This window comes from Scyliorhinus torazame, chromosome 27, assembly GCF_047496885.1.
Source record: "Scyliorhinus torazame isolate Kashiwa2021f chromosome 27, sScyTor2.1, whole genome shotgun sequence".
NCBI classification, from domain to species: domain Eukaryota; kingdom Metazoa; phylum Chordata; class Chondrichthyes; order Carcharhiniformes; family Scyliorhinidae; genus Scyliorhinus; species Scyliorhinus torazame.
Window position 1 is genome coordinate 6,572,641 of NC_092733.1, and position 19,517 is coordinate 6,592,157.

The 19,517-nt window shown below is 52.9% G+C and overlaps 1 protein-coding gene across 2 annotated transcripts in view; it reads right to left on the bottom strand.

Moving 5' to 3' along the window:
• LOC140403161 (adenylate kinase isoenzyme 5-like) overlaps positions 1-16,743 on the bottom strand; it is a 135,198-nt gene extending 118,455 nt beyond the window's left edge. Inside the window, exons 1-4 of one of the 2 annotated variants that reach the window (XM_072490860.1) lie at positions 16,587-16,743; positions 4,312-4,498; positions 2,503-2,670; positions 663-835 (exon numbers count right to left, since the gene is read on the bottom strand). In XM_072490860.1, coding sequence (XP_072346961.1) covers positions 663-835; positions 2,503-2,670; positions 4,312-4,498; positions 16,587-16,640 — 582 coding nt within the window. In that variant the 5' untranslated portion in view covers positions 16,641-16,743. Of the gene's footprint in view, positions 1-662; positions 836-2,502; positions 2,671-4,311; positions 4,499-15,291; positions 15,314-16,586 lie in introns of those variants that run through there. The other variant, XM_072490861.1, reaches the window with a different exon arrangement.
• Positions 16,744-19,517: the final 2,774 nt, after the last annotated feature.

Consider the following 19,517-nt stretch of genomic DNA (forward strand, 5'->3'; position numbering starts at 1 on the left):
AGTGACCCAGAGCCGGGATCGAACCTGGGACCTCGGCACCGTGAGGCAGCAGTGCTAACCACTGCGCCACCGTGCTGCCCCTGGGTCAGTGCAGACTCGATGGGCCAAAAGGCCTCCTCCTGCAGTGCAGGAATTCTATGGTTCCATGAAGGTTAGAAAGTTCCCCAAGGGGCAGAGGTGAAACAGGACGAGGAAGTCTGTCCAATTCCGAAATCACTCCCTCACGGCCTGTGCTCGCTGGCCTCCAGTGGCCTCCACTGGCCTCCACTGGCCTCCACTGGCTTCCACTGGCCTCCACTGGCTTCCACTGGCAACGCCTTGATTTAAAAATTCTCATTGTTGTTTTCAGAGCGCGCGTCCCTCCCCCTCTCACTAATCTCCTCCAGCCCTGTGACACTCCAAGAACTCTACCCTCTTATTCTGGCCTCTTCGGCATTCCTGATTCCCATCACGGCTTCTGTAATGTTATTTTAAACCAAATTCTTAGACAATGCCACTGGTTACCTCTGACCCTGTGTCGAGCCCAGTGTCAAATTGAATGTAATATTTGCTGCGAAGGTGCGATTATAGCGGCGCTATGTGAATGCAGTGTCATTCGACGAGGAAAGGAAGCGCGATGTACCTGACGAATTGGCTCAATGTGAGGCCACTGACTGTGTTACCTGAGGAGCTAGCTCTCCATTGGTGATGATCTTTGCTATCAAGCCCCATTTCCGGTTGTTGCTGGCGTTGTGAAGCATCTTCTCTCGCAGCAGCTCCCCCACTGATATGTGGTTGAATCCGTAATGCTCGGCTATTTTCATGCTTTGGGTTCCTTTGCCACTAGCTGGCCCTCCTTCAAAGGGAGAGAATGAGGGAGGGAGAGCAAAAATTACAAATATTACGACGCAGGACACACTGAGGTAAACCCGTTGGTCACAGATCGCCGCCTCCTTCAGGAGCCTCCATCAGTTTAACTTATTGGTGTTGTACAGATTGGAAACAGTCACGAGAAAGCAGCCCTGCTTGATCGGCACCCCATTTACCTCAAGAAACATTCAAACCCTCCACCACCGACGCACAGTGACAGCCGTGTGTACCATCTACAAGATGCACTGCAGTAACTCACCAAGGTTCCTTAGACAGCACCTTCCAAACCCACAACCCCTACCATCTAGAAGGACAAGAGCAGCAGATACCTGGGAACCCCACCACCTGGAGATTCCCCTCCAAGTCACTCACTACCCTGACTGGGGAATCCGTGGGAATGGGATTGATTTCCAGTCAGATCCACGGAACCCCAAACTGTCTCACTTTGGACTGGCCTAGGGGGTTGAGAAGGATAAAAGTTAATCCCGTCATACTTTATAACCAATGGCGTGATAGTGGCAGGTCGTCACTGTTGTGATGCAGGGGATGCAGCAGCCAATGCGTGCACAGCAAGATCCCACGCACAGCCATGTGATAAATGATCGGAGAATCTGATTTAGTGATTGGCCAAAGCACTGGGGGAGAACTCTGTGGCTCTGCTTTCAAATCGTGGCAGGGAATCTTTCACATCCAACCGAGAGGCAGACCCGATTTAACATCTCATTCAAAAGATGGCACCACCAACTCAGTGGCACTCCCTCGGTGCTGCTCCCTCGGTGCTGCTTTGTCAGTCTAAGTCATGTGCTCAAATCCCTGAGGTGGATTTGTTTCCAGCACCTTCTAACTGGGGGGTGGGGAGGGGGTTTGATATAAGTTGACCAATCCTGGATTCGAGGATAAGAACATAAGAACTAGGAGCAGGAGTCGGCCATCTGGCCCCTCGAGCCTGCTCCACCATTCAATGAGATCATGGCTGATCTTTTGTGGCCTCAGCTCCACTTTCCGGCCCGAACACCATATCCCCGAATCCCTTTATTCTTCAAAAAACTATCTATCTTTATCTTAAAAACATTTAATGAAGGAGCCTCTACTGCTTCACTGGGCAAGGAATTCCATAGATTCACAACCCTTTGGGTGAAGAAGTTCCTCCTAAACTCTGTCCTAAATCTACTTCCCCTTATTTTGAGGCTATGCCCCCTAGTTCTGCTTTCACACGCCAGTGGAAACAACCTGCCCGCATCTATCCTATCTATTCCCTTCATAATTTTATATGTTTCTACAAGATCCCCCCCGCATCCTTCTAAATTCCAATGAGTACAGTCCCAGTCTACTCAACCTCTCCTCGTAATCCAACCCCTTCAGCTCTGGGATTAACCTAGTGAATCTCCTCTGCACTCCCTCCAGTGCCAGTACGTCCTTTCTCAAGTAAGGAGACCAAAACTGAACACAATACTCCAGGTGTGGCCTCACTAACACCTTATGCAGTTGCCGCATAACTTCCCTAGTCTTAAACTCTATCCCTCTAATGAAGGGCAAAATTCCATTCGCCTTCTTAATCACCTGTTGCACCTGTAAACCAACTGGATGGACTGGGGGAGATTGGGCCCCCCCACCCCCCCCCCCCTCCCCCAACCAACACCCCAGTGACCTTACCGATGACCAGGATAATTCTCGGCCTTGGTTTCGATGGGTCAAACACCACGTACTCCTCGATGAGCTCGTCCGTCTCTGACAGGTCTGTGTCGCTCTCAATAGAGAATTGATGAATTGGAGGGAGTCTGTCATATCGGCAATGACTCAGGCTGTGACTCTCCGACAGAGCTGCGGGGGGGGGGGGTGAGAAACACAGAAATATCACAGTTAACAGTGAGTAGAAATGAATGCCTGAGCCACAATGTATTGAGACCTTGCTTGAGCCTCACGGATTCCCTCTCGGTATAAAAAAGCAGGGATGTGCCAATTACTCGCTGTGCAACTCTCGACACTGCCAGTAAATGAATTGATTTACATTGTGCTCTACGCCCACATAACATCACTAAGATGCAATTTAAAACCACAGCATTGCTTAAACTCTAAGCTTTTATTCTTAATGTTATTCTGCATTACTTAACTCAGCTTCACTTTAACAATTCAACCGACACGTGGCATTTTAACACTTCCTCTCTCTTTCTCCCCAGCTACTGTCACGATTCAGACTCTCCTCCCAATTCTACCCTCCATGTTTATGAAAGCTCACAATTCCCACACGTCTCCTACGACACAAACTTTGTGACTGAATGCAGTGAGCAGGGTACAGCTGAGACCTAACTAGGTTCCTTTTATTTTTTTTAAATAAATTTAGACTACCCAATTCGTTTTTTCCAATTAAGGGGCAATTTAGCGCGGCCAATTCATCTACCCTGCACATCTTTGGGTTGCGGGGGCGAAACCCATGCAGACACGGGGAGAATGTGCAAACTCCACACGGACAGTGATTCAGAGCCGGGATCGAACCCAGGACCTCGGCACCGTGAGGCAGTAGGTTCCTTTTATTTACTCCTGATGTACTGGACGTCAAATGAACCCCAGACTATATACCCATCACAATCTCTTAGAAAAACTATCTGACCATATAGTTCAGGCAAAATGGCTCTGATTTATTTTTAGAGATAGATTTATACTGAAGCAAAATATACCAACAATTAACAGAAATACTGCCATTAACTTACAAATTCAGAATAAAGAGGTGTTCAGAATTTTTAAATTGCCTTTCACAGTCTTTGGACTCTATGGGGTTCTGCTCACACATTCCTCAGCTGGTTATTTGACCATAGGAGCATCACTGCGCAACCATTTTCTGCTCCAGCAGACACACTCTCACTCCTTTTGCACAGGCCCATAGCAGGGGTGGAGAACTTGTGTTGTCTTTCTTCACTCTCCTCCCAAACACTCCCCCGAACAGGCGCCGGAATGTGGCGACCGGGGGCTTTTCACAGTAACTTCATTTGAAGCCTACTTGTGACGATAAGCGATTTTCATTTCATTTCATTTTCATTTCATTTCAACATCCTGCTCACTGCCCCAGCTCACAACAGTCTGGCCGAGGATAGAAACTGGGATTTCTGCTGACCCACAGCATGTCATTGAGGGTCAATGCCCCCACCCCCAACATCACTCAAATAACCAAAGCAAAACCTCGCCAGAAAACCAAAGAGTGAGAGAAATTGGACTGGAAATTTCTATGGAGCTGGTCGTCGTCAATGAAATACATTCAAGAGATTACATCAGATTCTCAGCAGGATCACAAGACGGGACAATCCAGAACATTCTTCACCGTTCTCGGGAGGTATACAGACTGCCCGGCTGACCTTCCGAATAAAGGGGACTCGAAAAAGGCGGCAAGCTTCTTAAACTGCACCAATTCATTATTTTAAAAAACGGACCCGATGTAAAGAGTGTGAAGAGATGAGATCAGCAAGTTACCGCTCCGATAGACAGCTCTCCTCCCCTGGCTTCCATCAACTGGTGGCAATGCCTGTCTCTCCTGAACGATGAACGTGTCCCACCGCACTTTCTCCAGACCCCCGATCTCTCGCACTTTCTTCAGACAATTCTCCAGGTAATCCAGGGGCTCCTCAGGCTGGTGATACATGAGACCTGTCAACATACTCTGTAAAAGAATAAGACAGTAAGCAAAGGGATCATTGTACAGGGCCTTGGTGAGGTCACACCTGGAGTATTGTGGGCAGTGTTGGTGTCCTTATCTGAGGAAGGATGGTCTTGCTCTGGAGGGAGAGCAGCGAAGGTTTACCAGACTGATTCCTGGGATGGAGGGACTGTCATATGAGGAGAGACTAAATCAGTTAGGATTACGTTCATTGGAGTTTAGAAGAGTCAGAGGGGATCTCATAGAAACTTTCAAAATTCTAACAGGATTAGACAGGGTGGATTCAGAGAGAATGTTCCCGATGGTGGGGAGTCCAGAACTAGGGGCCACAGTTTGAGGATAAGGGGTGAACCTTTTAGGACTGAGGTGAGGAGAAATTTCTTCACTCAGAGAGCAGTGAATCTGTGGAATTCGCTACCACAGAAAGTAGTTGAGGCCAAAGCGTTATTTGAGGCCAAAGCGAAATTTCAACAAGGAATTAGATATAGCTCTTGGGGCGAAAGGGATATGGGGGGAGGCGGGATCAGGGTATTGAACTTGATGATCAGCCATGATCATAATGAATGGGGGAGCAAGCTCGAATGGCCGCTGGCCTCCACCTGCTTCTATTTTCTATGTTTCTATATAACACGGGAGCACTTGTTAAAAGGACACATTTAAAATAATTTCATTCCTTAAAGTTTTAAATGAAAGGTATTTTTAATTGTTTGTGTCACTTCCTCTGTGAGCAGGTCACACACAAATGGATCATCATCAACGAGAGTCAACTCAACCCCTTCAAGACAGTTGTCAATCCTAATGTAAGAAATACTCAGGGTGGAGCTCTTTGTGCATAAGAGTTTATCATTTAAAATACCCTTCACATCTGTGCCCTGGAAATCTTCACCTTCGACCCCTCAGGAATCTTCACCTCTGACCCCATGAGAACCTTCACCTCTGGCCTATCCTGCCAAGTTTTTTGCCATAATAAATCCCGATATCCACATTTACAATGAGAACTGTCTATGTAAACATGTCACGCTGTCATGACAGCCTCCTGCTGGATGGTGGTGCTGTTCTTTCTCAGCTTCCTTCCTCCCAGTAATGTGGGTTTCAATCTCTCTGCTTGTTTTTTTCCAACTTGCTGCAGGTTTTGCTATTCTGATTCTGAATGACATTATACAAAAAGAGAAGCGGAATGTCTGGTGTTAACTGGGGATTGGATAACAGCTACACCCCCGCATCCACTTCACCTAAAGGCTACACTTTACCCATTGGGTGGCGAAAGTCAAAATGACGTCATTGTGTTAAACATTACAGAAGATGGACAAGTGGTTGATGGAATATTTTGAAGAGGGTGCTATCTGAGCTTTAGATAAAGGCAATAATTTGTTGTTTAGAGTATGATTGATGTGTGTTGAAGATTAAGGACATACATTATTCTGAATTCACGGGGGTGGTGATGTCAGAGCACAGACAGCCATTCAATGGGAGCACAGGCTGATTAAACACACAGGGAATGTTGACCCACAGTCATCACCCCTTACTCACAGACCCCCCCCCCCCAAATCACAGACCCCCACCTCCCTTTACTCAGAGACCCCCTCTTCCCCTTACTCACAGACCCCCCCCCAGAAATCACAGACCCCCACCTCCCCTTACTCACAGACCCCCACCTCCCCTTACTCACAGACCCCCCCAAAATCACAGCCCCCCAGCCCCATTACTCACAGATCCCCCCTTACAGACTCCCACCCCCCTTACTCACAGACCCCCACCCCCCTTACTCACAGACCCCCACCCCCCTTACTCACAGACCCCCCACCCCCCTTACTCACAGACCCCCACCTCCATTACTCACAGACCCCCCACCTCCCTTACTCACAGACCCCCACTCCCCTTACTCACAGACCCCCCACCCCCCTTACTCACAGACCCCCACTCCCCTTACTCACAGACCCCCCACCCCCCTTACTCACAGACCCCCCACCCCCCTTACTCACAGACCCCCACCTCCCTTACTCACAGACCCCCACTCCCCTTACTCACAGACCCCCCACCTCCCTTACTCACAGACCCCCCACCCCCCTTACTCACAGACCCCCACCCCCCTTACTCACAGACTCCCACCCCCCTTACTCGCAGACCCTCACCCCCCTTACTCACAGACCCCCACCTCCCTTACTCACAGACCCCCCACCCCCTTACTCACAGACCCCCACCTCCATTACTCACAGACCCCCCACCTCCCTTACTCACAGACCCCCACTCCCCTTACTCACAGACCCCCACCTCCCTTACTCACAGACCCCCCACCCCCTTACTCATAGACCCCCACCTCCATTACTCACAGACCCCCCACCTCCCTTACTCACAGACCCCCACTCCCCTTACTCACAGACCCCCCACCTCCCTTACTCACAGACCCCCACCCCCCTTACTCACAGACCCCCCACCCCCCTTACTCACAGACCCCCCACCCCCCTTACTCACAGACTCCCACCCCCCTTACTCGCAGACCCCCACCCCCCTTACTCGCAGACCCCCACCCCGCTTACTCACAGACCCCCACCTCCCCTTACTCACAGACCCCCCAAAATCACAGACCCCCACCTCCCCTTACTCACAGACCCCCCAAAATCACAGACCCCCACCTCCCCTTACTCACAGACCCCCCAAAATCACAGACCCCCACCTCCCCTTACTCACAGACCCCCCCCAAAATCACAGACCCCCACCTCCCCTTACTCACAGACCCCCCAAAATCACAGACCCCCACCTCCCCTTACTCACAGACCCCCCCAAAATCACAGCCCCCCAGCCCCCTTACTCACTGACCCCACCTCCCTTACTCACAGACCCCCACCCCCCTTACTCACAGACTCCCACCCCCCTTACTCGCAGACCCCCACCCCCATTACTCGCAGACCCCCACCCCCCTTACTCACAGACCCCCACCTCCCCTTACTCACAGACCCCCCAAAATCACAGACCCCCACCTCCCCTTACTCACAGACCCCCCAAAATCACAGACCCCCACCTCCCCTTACTCACAGACCCCCCAAAATCACAGACCCCCACCCCCTTACTCACAGAGCCCCACCTCCCCTTACTCACAGACCCCCCCAAAAATCACAGACCCCTACTTCCCCTTACTCACAGACCCCACCTCCCCTTACTCACAGACCCCCCCAAAATCACAGCCCCCCAGCCCCCTTACTCACAGACCCCCGCCACCCTTACTCACAGACCCCCACCCCCCTTACTCACAGACCCCCACCACCCTTACTCACAGACCCCCACCTCCCTTACTCACAGACCCCCCACCTCCCCTTACTCACTGACCCCCACCCCCTTACTCTCAGACCCCCACCCCCTTACTCACAGACCCCCACCCCCCTTACTCACAGACCCCCCACCTCCCTTACTCACAGACCCCCACACCCCTTACTCACAGACCCCCCACCCCCTTACTCACAGACCCCCCACCCCCCTTACTCACAGACCCCCCACCCCCCCTTACTCACAGACCCCCCACCCCCTTACTCACAGACTCCCACCCCCCTTACTCGCAGACCCCCACCTCCCCTTACTCACAGACAGCCCCAAAATCACAGCCCCCCAGCCCCCTTATTCACAGATCCCCCCATTACTCACAGACCCCCACCCCCCTTACTCACAGACCCCCACCCCCCTTACTCGCAGACCCCCACCCCCCTTACTCACAGACCCCCACCTCCCCTTACTCACAGACAGCCCCAAAATCACAGCCCCCAGCCCCCTTATTCACAGATCCCCCCATTACTCACAGACCCCCACCCCCCTTACTCACAGACCCCCACCCCCCTTACTCACAGACCCCCACCCCCCTTACTCACTGACCCCCACCTCCCTTACTCACAGACCCCCACCCCCCATACTCACAGACCCCCCACCCCCCTTACTCACAGACCCCCACCCCCCTTACTCACAGACCCCCACCCCCCTTACTCACAGACCCCCACCCCCCTTACTCACAGACCCCCCCATTACTCACAGACCCCCCACCCCCCTTACTCAGAGACCCCCACCCCCTTACTCACAGACCCCCACCTCCCTTGCTCACAGACCCCCACCCCCTTACTCACAGACCCCCACCTCCCTTACTCACAGACCCCCCACCCCCCTTACTCACAGACCCCCACCTCCCTTACTCACAGACCCCCACCTCCCTTACTCACAGACCCCCACCCCCCTTACTCACAGACCCCCACCTCCGTTACTCACCCCCCCACCTCCCTTACTCACAGACCCCCACTCCCCTTACTCACAGACCCCCACCTCCCTTACTCACAGACCCCCACCCCCCTTACTCACAGACTCCCACCCCCTTACTCACAGACCCCCACCTCTGTTACTCACAGACCCCCACCCCCCTTACTCACAGACTCCCACCTCTGTTACTCACCCCCCCCACCTCCCCTTACTCACAGATCCCCCATTCTCACAGAACCCCACCCCCCCTTACTCACAGACCCTGCCCATACTCACCCCCCCATACAGACCCCCCCTATACTCAGGCCCCCACCCTCCCATATTCACAGACCCCACTCATTATCACAGACCCCACTCATACACACAGACCCTCCCCATTCTCATAGACCCCTCCATACTCACTGACAATACCCTCCCTATCTCTGTAACTTCCTCCAGCCCCTACAACCCTCCCTATCTCTGTAACCTCCTCCAGTCTCTACATTCTTCCTATCTCTGTAACCTCCTCCATCCCCTACACCCATCTTATTAATGTAAATTCCTCCAGTCTCTACAGCCCTCCCTATCTCACTAATCCCCTCCATTCCTTACAACCTTCCCTATCTCTGTAACCTCCTCCAGTCCCTACAACCTTCCCTATCTCTGTAACCTCCTCCAGCCCCTATAACCCTCCCTATCTCTGTAACCTCCAGTCCCTACAACCCTCCCTATCTCTGTAACCTCCTCCAGTCCCTACAACCTTCCCTATCCCTGTAACCTCCTCCAGCCCCTATAACCCTCCCTATCTCTGTAACCTCCTCCAGTCCCTACAACCTTCCCTATCCCTGTAACATCCTCCAGCCCGTACAGCCCTCCCTATCTCTGTAACCTCCTCTAGTCCCTACACCCCTCTCTATCTCTGTATCCTCCACCAGCCCAAACAAACCTCCCTATCTCTGTAACCACCTTCAGCCCCTCCAACTCTCCCTATTTCTGTAACCTCTTCTAGCCCCGACAGCTCTCCCTATCTTTGTAACCTCCTCAAACCCCTAAACTCCTCCCTATCTCTGTAACCTCCTCCAGTCCCTACAACCCTCCCTATCTCTGTAACCTCCTCCAGTCACTACAACCCTCCCTATCTCTGTAACCACCTCCAATCCCTACAACCCTCCCTATCTCTGTAACCTCCTCCAGCCCCTACAGCTCTCCCTATCTTTGTAACCTCCTCAAACCCCTACACTCCTCCCTATCTCTGTAACCTCCTCCAGTTCCTACACCCCTCTCTATCTCTGAATCTTCCTCCAGACTCTACACTTCTCCCTATCTCTGTAACCTCCCCCATACCCTACACCCCTCCATATCTCTGTAACCTCCTCCAGTACCTCGATTACATCCTCCAGTCCCTACAACCCTCCCTGTCTCTGAACCTCCTCCAGTCCGTACAACCCTCCCTATCTCTGTAACCACCTCCAGTCCCTACAACCCTCCCTATCTCTGTAACGTCCTACAGTCCCTACACCCCTCTCTATCTCTGAATCTTCCTCCAGACTCTACACTTCTCCCTATCTCTGTAACCTCCTCCAGACTCTACACTTCTCCCTATCTCTGTAACCTCCTCCAGTACCTCCAACCCTCCTTATCTCGATTACATCCTCCAGTCCCTACAACCCTCCCTGTCTCTGAACCTCCTCCAGCCCCCAAACCCTCTCTGTCTCTGTAACCTCCTCCAGCCCCTACACCCCTCCCTATCTCTGTAACCTCCTCCAGCCCCTACAACCCTCCCTATCTCTATAACCTCCTCCAGCCCCTACACCCCTCCCTATCTCTGCAACCTCCTCCAGTCCCTACAACCCTCCCTATCTCTGTAACCACCTCCAGCCTCGACAACCCTCCCTATCTCTGTAACCACCTCCAGTCCCCACAACCCTCCCTACCTCTGTAACCACCTCCAGCCCCTACACCCCTCCCTATCTCTGCAACCACCTCCAGTCCCTACAACCCTCCCTATCTCTGTAACCACCTCCAGCCTCGACAACCCTCCCTATCTCTGTAACCACCTCCAGTCCCCACAACCCTCCCTATCTCTGTAACCACCTCCAGCCCCTACACCCCTCCCTATCTCTGCAACCTCCTCCAGTCCCTACAACCCTCCCTATCTCTGTAACCACCTCCAGCCCCTACAACCCTCCCTATCTCTGTAACCACCTCCAGTCCCTACAACCCTCCCTATCTCTGTAACCACCTCCAGTCCCTACAACCCTCCCTATCTCTGTATCCTCCTCCAGTCCCTACAACCCTCCCTATCTCTGTAACCTCCTCCAGCCCCTGCAACCCTTCCTATCTCTGTAACCTCCTCCAGCCCCTACAACCTTCCCTATCTCTGTAACCTCCTCCATTCCCTACACCGTCTCTATCTCTGTATCTTCCTCCAGCCCAAATGAACCTCCCTATCTCTGTAACCACCTCCAGACCCTACAACCCTCCCTATTTCTGTAACCTCTTCCAGCCCCTACAATCTTCCCAGGTCTCTATGGTATTTGTGGAACTCAGGGAATGGGGGGATTTGGGGAATGTGCACGGGAGTGGAGTTGAATCCTGAGATCAGCACTGACCATGTCGGAGGCCTGGTTGGCTGTATAAGGTGCTGTATAAATGCCAGTTGTTGTTGTTGTTGTGAATGTGATTCCCCCACCCCCTCCCCACCCCCACAATGACGATATCAGCAGAGCAGTTTTAGAAATTGAGCAGGATCACTGGCTGTTAACCCCGAGCTGAACCATTAGCGAGCAATGCTCAGGAAAGGCTTTTACCGTAATGAGAGCTGTAATTACCACTGTGAGTCTGGGTACTGTCGCCCTCACCATCGCCAATAATTACCCCTTCACAAAGAACACACTCCTGAGCGACGCTGAAACTGTCACCACTCCAATAGCTCTTTGGATAAATCCCAGGGAAGAGATTTGTGGTGGGGAATGATTCAGTGACAGCCACTTACTGGACTCTGGATTGTTGAGAGGAGGGTTGGAAGCTCACTCAGAGCCTCGGCCCTTTCTCACATCAGCCCAGGCTCCTCACCAGTTAATGAATGTGCATCTCCGGAGCCCCGGTCTATTCACTGAGCTCACTGCTGGTGATGAATTGGTGTAGACTTGTTGCCATGACACCCTGTCAGAGAGTGACAGCCAGTGGAGTGACTGGGATTCTGGGATGCTGCCCCTTCATTGGCTGTTAGGAACTGACAAGGGTCCTGATTAGCTGGACAGAGGTAAGCGCGAGTCCTGGCTTCAAACCCTTCACTGTGACAATCTAACATTTCACTCAATGCTGAAAGACCTGATCATCCACAGAGAAGCAGAAACTAGAAGCAGGAGGAGGCCATTCGGCCCTTCCAGCTTGCTCCGCCATTCATTATGATTGAGTTCAATACCCGCCTTCCCCCCCATACCCCTCGATCCCTTTAGCCCCAAGAGCTGTATCTAATTCCTCCCTGAAATTACACAGCGTTTTGGCCTCACCTACTTTCTGTGGTAGCGAATTCCAAATGTCACATGGAATGTATACCATGCATCCTATATAACTCGAGTCATATATTCTTGGATCTGCACCATGCTGTACGCAGGGTGGCTGTGGGAAACTGGAGCAGTTTTTGCTCTGACACTGAATCTGGTACAGGGGCGGGATTCTCCGTTGGCCGACTCCGAAATCGGGGGGGGGGTGCAGTCGGGAAAATAGCTCCCGACGCCGGAATCGCGGCAGGCCCCGGCTTGATGCCGAATCGCGACGCTCCGCCTCCCCGAAAACGGCGCCAACGCCACGCGTAGCTGAAACACCATTCCCGTATCATTCGTGGGCCCTCCCGCAATGCTCCGCCTTCGATAGGACGAGTTCCTGATGGCACGTGTGTTCTCACAAATCGGGTATTGTTTCGGTGCAGTTGCAGCTTGTCAGCCCTGCGAGTGTCGATGGCGGACCCAGTCATTCCCGCAACGTTTCCTGCGAGTGTCGATGACGGACCCAGTCATTCCCGCAACGTTTCCTGCGAGTGTCGATGACGGACCCAGTCATTCCCGCAACGTTTCCTGCGAGTGTCGATGACGGACCCAGTCATTCCCGCAACGTTTCCTGCGAGTGTCGATGGTGGTCCACGCAGCGCCCGGGCGAGCTCCGCACCGGTAGCAGAATCACCGCAGCTGCGGCGACAAGTCCACGGATTCTCCGTTGGCATCAGCCCGTAGCCTCAGGAAAGGAGAATCCGGAACACGGTCACTGGCTTCCCGATCAAAACAGGTTTCTGCACAAAATCGGAACATTCCTGGCAAAGGTTGTGGTTTTGGAGTTGAATCCCAACTCCCAATCCCCCAGCTCATCCCAATCTCCCAGCTCATCCCAATCTCCCAGCTCATCCCAATCTCCCAGCTCATCCCAATCCCCCAGCTCATCCCAATCCCCCAGCTCATCCCAATCCCCCAGCTCATCCCAATCCCCCAGCTCATCCCAATCTCCCAGCTCATCCCAATCTCCCAGCTCATCCCAATCCCCCAGCTCATCCCAACTCCCAATCCCCCATCTCATCCCAAACCCCCAGCTCATCCCAATTCCCCAGTTTATCCAAACTCCCAACCCCCAGCTCATCCCAATCCCCCAGCTCATCCCAATCACCCAGCTCATCCAAACTCCCAATCCCCCAGCTCATCCCAATCCGCCAGCTCATCCCAATCCCACCAGCTCATCCCAAACCCCCAGCTCATCCCAATTCCCCAGTTTATCCAAACTCCCAACCCCCAGCTCATCCCAATCCCCCAGCTCATCCCAATCACCCAGCTCATTCAAACTCCCAATCCCACCAGCTCATCCCAATCCCCCAGCTCATCCCAACTCCCAATCCCCCAGCTCATTCCAACTCCCAATCCCCCAGCTCATCCAAACACCCAATCCCCCAGCTCATCCCAATCCGCCAGCTCATCCCAACTCCCAAACCCCCAGCTCATTCCAACTCCCAATCCCCCAGCTCATCGCAACTCCCAATCCCCCAGCTCATCCCAATCCCCCAGCTCTACCCAACTCCCAATCCTCCAGCTCATCCCAACTCCCAATCCTCCAGCTCACCCCAACTCCTAATCCCCCAGCTCATCCAAATCCCCCAGCTCATTCCAAGCCGCCAGCTCATCCCAACTCCCAATCCGCCAGTTTATCCCAATCCCCCAGCTCATCCCAATCCCCCAGCTCATCCAAACTCCCAATCCCCCAGCTCATCCCAATCCCCCAGCTCATCCCAATCCCCCAGCTCATTCCAATTCCCAATCCCCCAGCTCATCCCAACTCCCAATCCCCCAGGTCTTCCCAATTCCCAATCCCCCAGCTCATCCCAACTCCCAATCCCCCAGCTCATCCCAACTCCCAATCCGCCAGCTCATCAAAATCCCCCAGCTCATCCCAACTCCCAATCCCCCAGCTCTTCCCAACTCCCAATCCCCCAGCTCATCCCAATCCCCCAGCTCATCCCAACTCCCAATCCCCCAGCTCATCCCAATCCCCCAGCTCATCCCAATCCCCCCGCTCATCCCAACTCCCAATCCCCCAGCTCATCCCAATCTCACAGCTCATCCCAACTCCCAATCCCCCAGCTCATCCCAATCCCCCAGCTCATCCCAACTCCCAATCCCCCAGCTCATCCCAATCCCCCAGCTCATCCAAACTCCCAATCCCCCAGCTCATCCCAACTCCCAGTCCCCCAGCTCATCCCAATCCCCCAGCTCATCCCAACTCCCAATCCCCCAGCTCATCCCAACTAACAATCCCCCAGCTCATCCCAACTCCCAGTCCCCCAGCTCATCCCAAACCCCCAGCTCATCCCAATCCCCCAGCTCATCCCAACTCCTAATCCCCCAGCTCATCCCAATCCCCCAGCTCATCCCAATCTCCCAGCTCATCCCAACTCCCAATCCCCCAGCTCATTCTGTCCATCACATGTCCAGCACACACAGTCACACTCTCACACACATACTCTTACACACACACACACACTCACACAAACACATTCACTCACACACTCACTCAGACACACACTCACACACACATTTATTTACTCACTGACACACTCACCCTCACTCAGACACACAAACACACACACTCACTCAGACGTGAACTCACACTCACTCACTCACACTCACTCACTCACTCACACACACTTACTCATACACACACTTATTCACTCACACACACTCAAACACACAGACATACACTCACTCACACTCACACACACCCTTACACTGACTGACTGACTCACTCACACTCACTCACTCACACTCACACACACAGACATACACTCACTCACTCACACACATACACTCACTCACAGACACACTCACTCACTCACAGACACACTCACAGACACACTCACTCACTCACTCACACTCACTCACTCACTCACTCACACACACAGACATTCACTCACTCACTCACAGACACACTCACTCACAGACACACTCACTCACTCACTCACAGACACACTCACACACACTCACACTCACTCACTCACATGGACATGGGAATGATTATTCACAAACACAGAGTAGATTGCTCACCCAACAACTCCCGACCAATAAATTCCTTTCGGCCCCTCCAATGTTGTTCACGGGTCCTCATTATTTGCTGCACATGGGTCACAGCCTCCTGAAGGAGGCGGTGTTTCCTTTTGGTGCCCCAGGGTTAGGGTTAGGTGGGGAGAAGCCCATTCCCACAGAGTGGAGAACAGGCCAGGAGTGAGGGGGGGGCGGGGGGGGGGGGGGGGGAGTCATTCCACTGACTGCAACTTGTCACTGACACAGACCCCCCCCACACACACACACATACCCCCATCCCCCCCCACACACACATCCCCCCATCCCTCACACCCCCCCCCACACACATTCCCCACCCCCCCCACACACACATCCCCCCCACCCCCCCACACACACACATCCCCCCCACACACACACATACCCACCCCCCCACACACACATCCCCCCACCCCCCACACACACATCCCCCCCACACACACACACATCCCCCCCACACACATCCCCCCCACACACCCCCACACACACATCCCCCCCACACACACATCCCCCCCACACACACACATCCCCCCCACACCCCCCCACACACATCCCCCCCACACACACATCCCCCACACACACACACATCCCCCCACCCCCCCACATCCCCCCCCACACACACATCCCCCCCACACACACACATCCCCCCACACACACACATCACCCACCCCCCCCACACACACATCCCCCCCACACACATCCCCCCACCCCCCCCACACACACATCCCCCCACCCCCCCACCCCCCCACACATCCCCCACACACACAATCACCCACCCCCCCACACACACATCCCCCCCACACACACATCCCCCACCCCCCCCCACACACACATCCCCCCACCCCCCCACACACACACACATCCCCCACACACACACACATCACCCACCCCCCCACACACACATCCCCCCCACCCCCCCCCACACACACACATCCCCCACACACACATCCCCCCACCCCCCCCCACACACACATCCCCCCACCCCCCCACACACACACACATCCCCCACACACACACACATCACCCCCCCCCCACACACACATCCCCCCACCCCCCCACACACACACATCCCCCCACCCCCCCACACATCCCCCCCCACACACACATCCCCCCACCCCCCCACATCCCCCCACACACCCACACACACCCACACCCCCAGCCCAGGGAGATGTTGCTGTGGTTCTCTCTGAGTGATTTAGCTCCAGCAGTGAAGTGAGTTGCTAACCTGTTGGACCGCACCGACTGTAGCGGGGTTAGGACAGAACATCCATCTGAAATCTTACCTCGAAAAGCAAAGGGATTTGCCTTTTGGAAATGTAATCTTTCGCTTCAGACATACTGACAGCTTTCCCACACCAACCTCCTGACGTGATGCTGCGACTCCCTCTCCCTTTCTCTCTCCCTGTGTCCTCTCTCTCCCTCTCCTCTCTCCTCCTTCTCTCCTCCCTCTCTCTCCCTCTCTCTCTCCTCCCTCTCTCTCCCTCCCTCTCCTCTCTCTCTCTCCCTTTACCTCTCTCTCTCCTCTCTCCTCCCTCTCTCCTTCTCCCCTCCCTCCTCTCCTCCTTCTCTCCTCCCTCCCTCTCCCTCTCTCCTCCCTCTCTCTCCCTCTCTCTCTCCTCCCTCTCTCCCTCCCTCTCCTCTCTCTCTCTCCCTTTACCTCTCTCTCTCTCTCTCTCCTCTCTCCTCCCTCTCTCCTTCTCCCCTCCCTCCTCTCTCCTCCTTCTCTCCTCTCTCCTCCCTCTCTCTCCCTCTCCCCTCTCTCTCTCCCTTTCCCTCTCTCCTCTCTCCCTCTCCCTCCGTCTCCCTCTCTCCCTCTCCCTCTCTCCTCTCCCTCTGCTTCTTCCTTCCCCTCTCCCCCCCCTCCCTCTCCTTCTCCCCCTCCCTTGTTCTCTCTTTCCCTCCCTCCCTCTCTCTCCTTCTTTCTCTCTTTCCCTCCGTCCCTCCCTCCTTCTCTTTCTCTCTCGGTCACACACTTCCTCCTCCCTCTGTCTCTATTTCACACTCTCTATTCCCGTGGGTCTCCCTTTCTCTGTGACTCTGTGCCTCGTTCTCTCTCTCTGTGTGTGTCTCTGAACCTGTCTCTGAATCCCTCTCTCTATTTCTGTCTCTCTCTCTCCCTCTCTCTGAATCCCTCTCTCTATTTCTCTCTCTCTCTCTGTCTCTCCCTCGCTCTGAACCTGTCTCTGAATCCCTCTCTCTATTTCTCTCTCTCTCTCTCTGAATCCCTCTCTCTATTTCTCTCTCTCTCTGCCTCTCTATTTATCTCCCTCTCTGCTCCTTTCTCCCTCCCTCTCTCTCTGTACAATCTCTGGCTGCCACTCCAAACAGACTCTTCTGTACAGAAAGCTATTTATTTATGAATTTACATTATTTCACTGGTGAGCGTTGCTAGGTAGTGTCGTGTGAGTAGATTCTATCAGCACAGACGGGTCTAAGAGGCTTCACCTGGGTTTCTTTGATGGGACCTGTTGTAAATAATGTGTCAGTTTGGGGAATGTTTCCCAACAGCTGTAAAAAGTTGGATTTAGCTCCAATTAGATTTTACTCTGAGTTAAGTTGCTGTTTGATGAGGAAGTTTCCAGGCTGCAAAATGTTTGTGACTCTCCTGCTCCAGGAAAATGTGAAAATTCCACGTTTCTCTCCACAGTGTGAAAACAGTGATGATATGTCTCTCATTCCCGCTTTCTCCTCACTTTCTTGCTCTTGATCTGGGAATTAAAGATTCCTTTGCAGGAGAATACCGGCGAGACCACAGAGTGAGGACAACCATTGTTTCACTCAGTGTACACTCTTGTGAGATGAGTAAACTTTAGGTGAGATGGGTGTACACTGAACAAAATGAGTACATACTGGGTGAGATAGAACATGCAGTGCAGAAGGAAGCCATTCGGCCCATCGAGTCTGCACCGACCCACTTAAGCCCTCACTTCCACCCTATCTCCGTAACCCAATAACCCTTCCTAACCTTTTTGGGCACTAAGGGCAATTTATCATGGCCAATCCACCTAACCTGCACGTCTTTGGACTGTGAGAGGAAACCGGAGCACCCGGAGGAAACCCATGCACACACGGGAGGACGTGCAGACTCCACACAGACAGTGACCCAAGCCGGAATCGAACCTGGGACCCTGGAGCTGTGAAGCCACAGTGGTAACCACTGTGCTACCGTGCTGAATATATACTGGGTGGAATGAGTATACACTGGATGAGATCAGTGTACACTGAGCAAAATGAGTACATACTGCGTGAGATCAGTATACACGGGATGAAATGAGTATGCATTGGATGAGCTAAGTAAGTACATACAGAGTGAGATAAGTATACCCTGGGTAAGTTGGGTATACACTCGGTGGAATGAGCTCCGGTTTCCTCCCACAAGTCCCGAAAGATGTGCTTGTTCGGTGAATTGGACGTTCTGAATTCTCCCTCCGTGTACCCGAACAGGCGCCGGAATGTGGCGACTAGGAGATTTTCACAGTAACTTAATTGCAGCGTTCATGTAAGCCTTCCCTTTGACACTAATAAAGATTAATGGTTAATGGTATACATTAGGTGAGATAAGTATATACTGGGTAGATGTGTATACACTGGGTAGATGTGTATACATTGGGTAGATGTGTATACACTGGGTAGATGTCTATACTCTGGGTAAGATAAGAATACACTGAGTGAGATGACTGGCCACTGGGTGAGATAAGTACATGCTAGTTGAGATTTCTATACACTGGGTGAGATCAGTATACACTGGGTGAGATCAGTATACACTGGGTGAGATCAGTATACACTGGCTGAGATCAGTGTACACTGGGTGAGATCAGTGTACACTGGGTGAGATGAGTATACACTGGGTGAGATCAGTATACACTGGGTGAGATCAGTGTACACTGGGTGAGATCAGTATACACTGGGTGAGATCAGTGTGCACTGGGTGAGATGAGTATACACTGGGTGAGATCAGTATACATTGAGTGATATGAGTATAATTTGATGAGATGAATATACACTGAGTGCTATAAGTGAGAGAATCAGAGAATCACAGAGAAGTATACACGAGGTGAGATAAGTAAGAATACACTGGATAAGATGAGTATACACTGGGTGAGATGAGAATCCACTGGGTGAGATAACTAAGCATACACTGAGTAAGATGAGTATACACTGGATGAGGTGAATATACACTGGGTGAGATAAGTGTATACTGGGTGAGATACGTA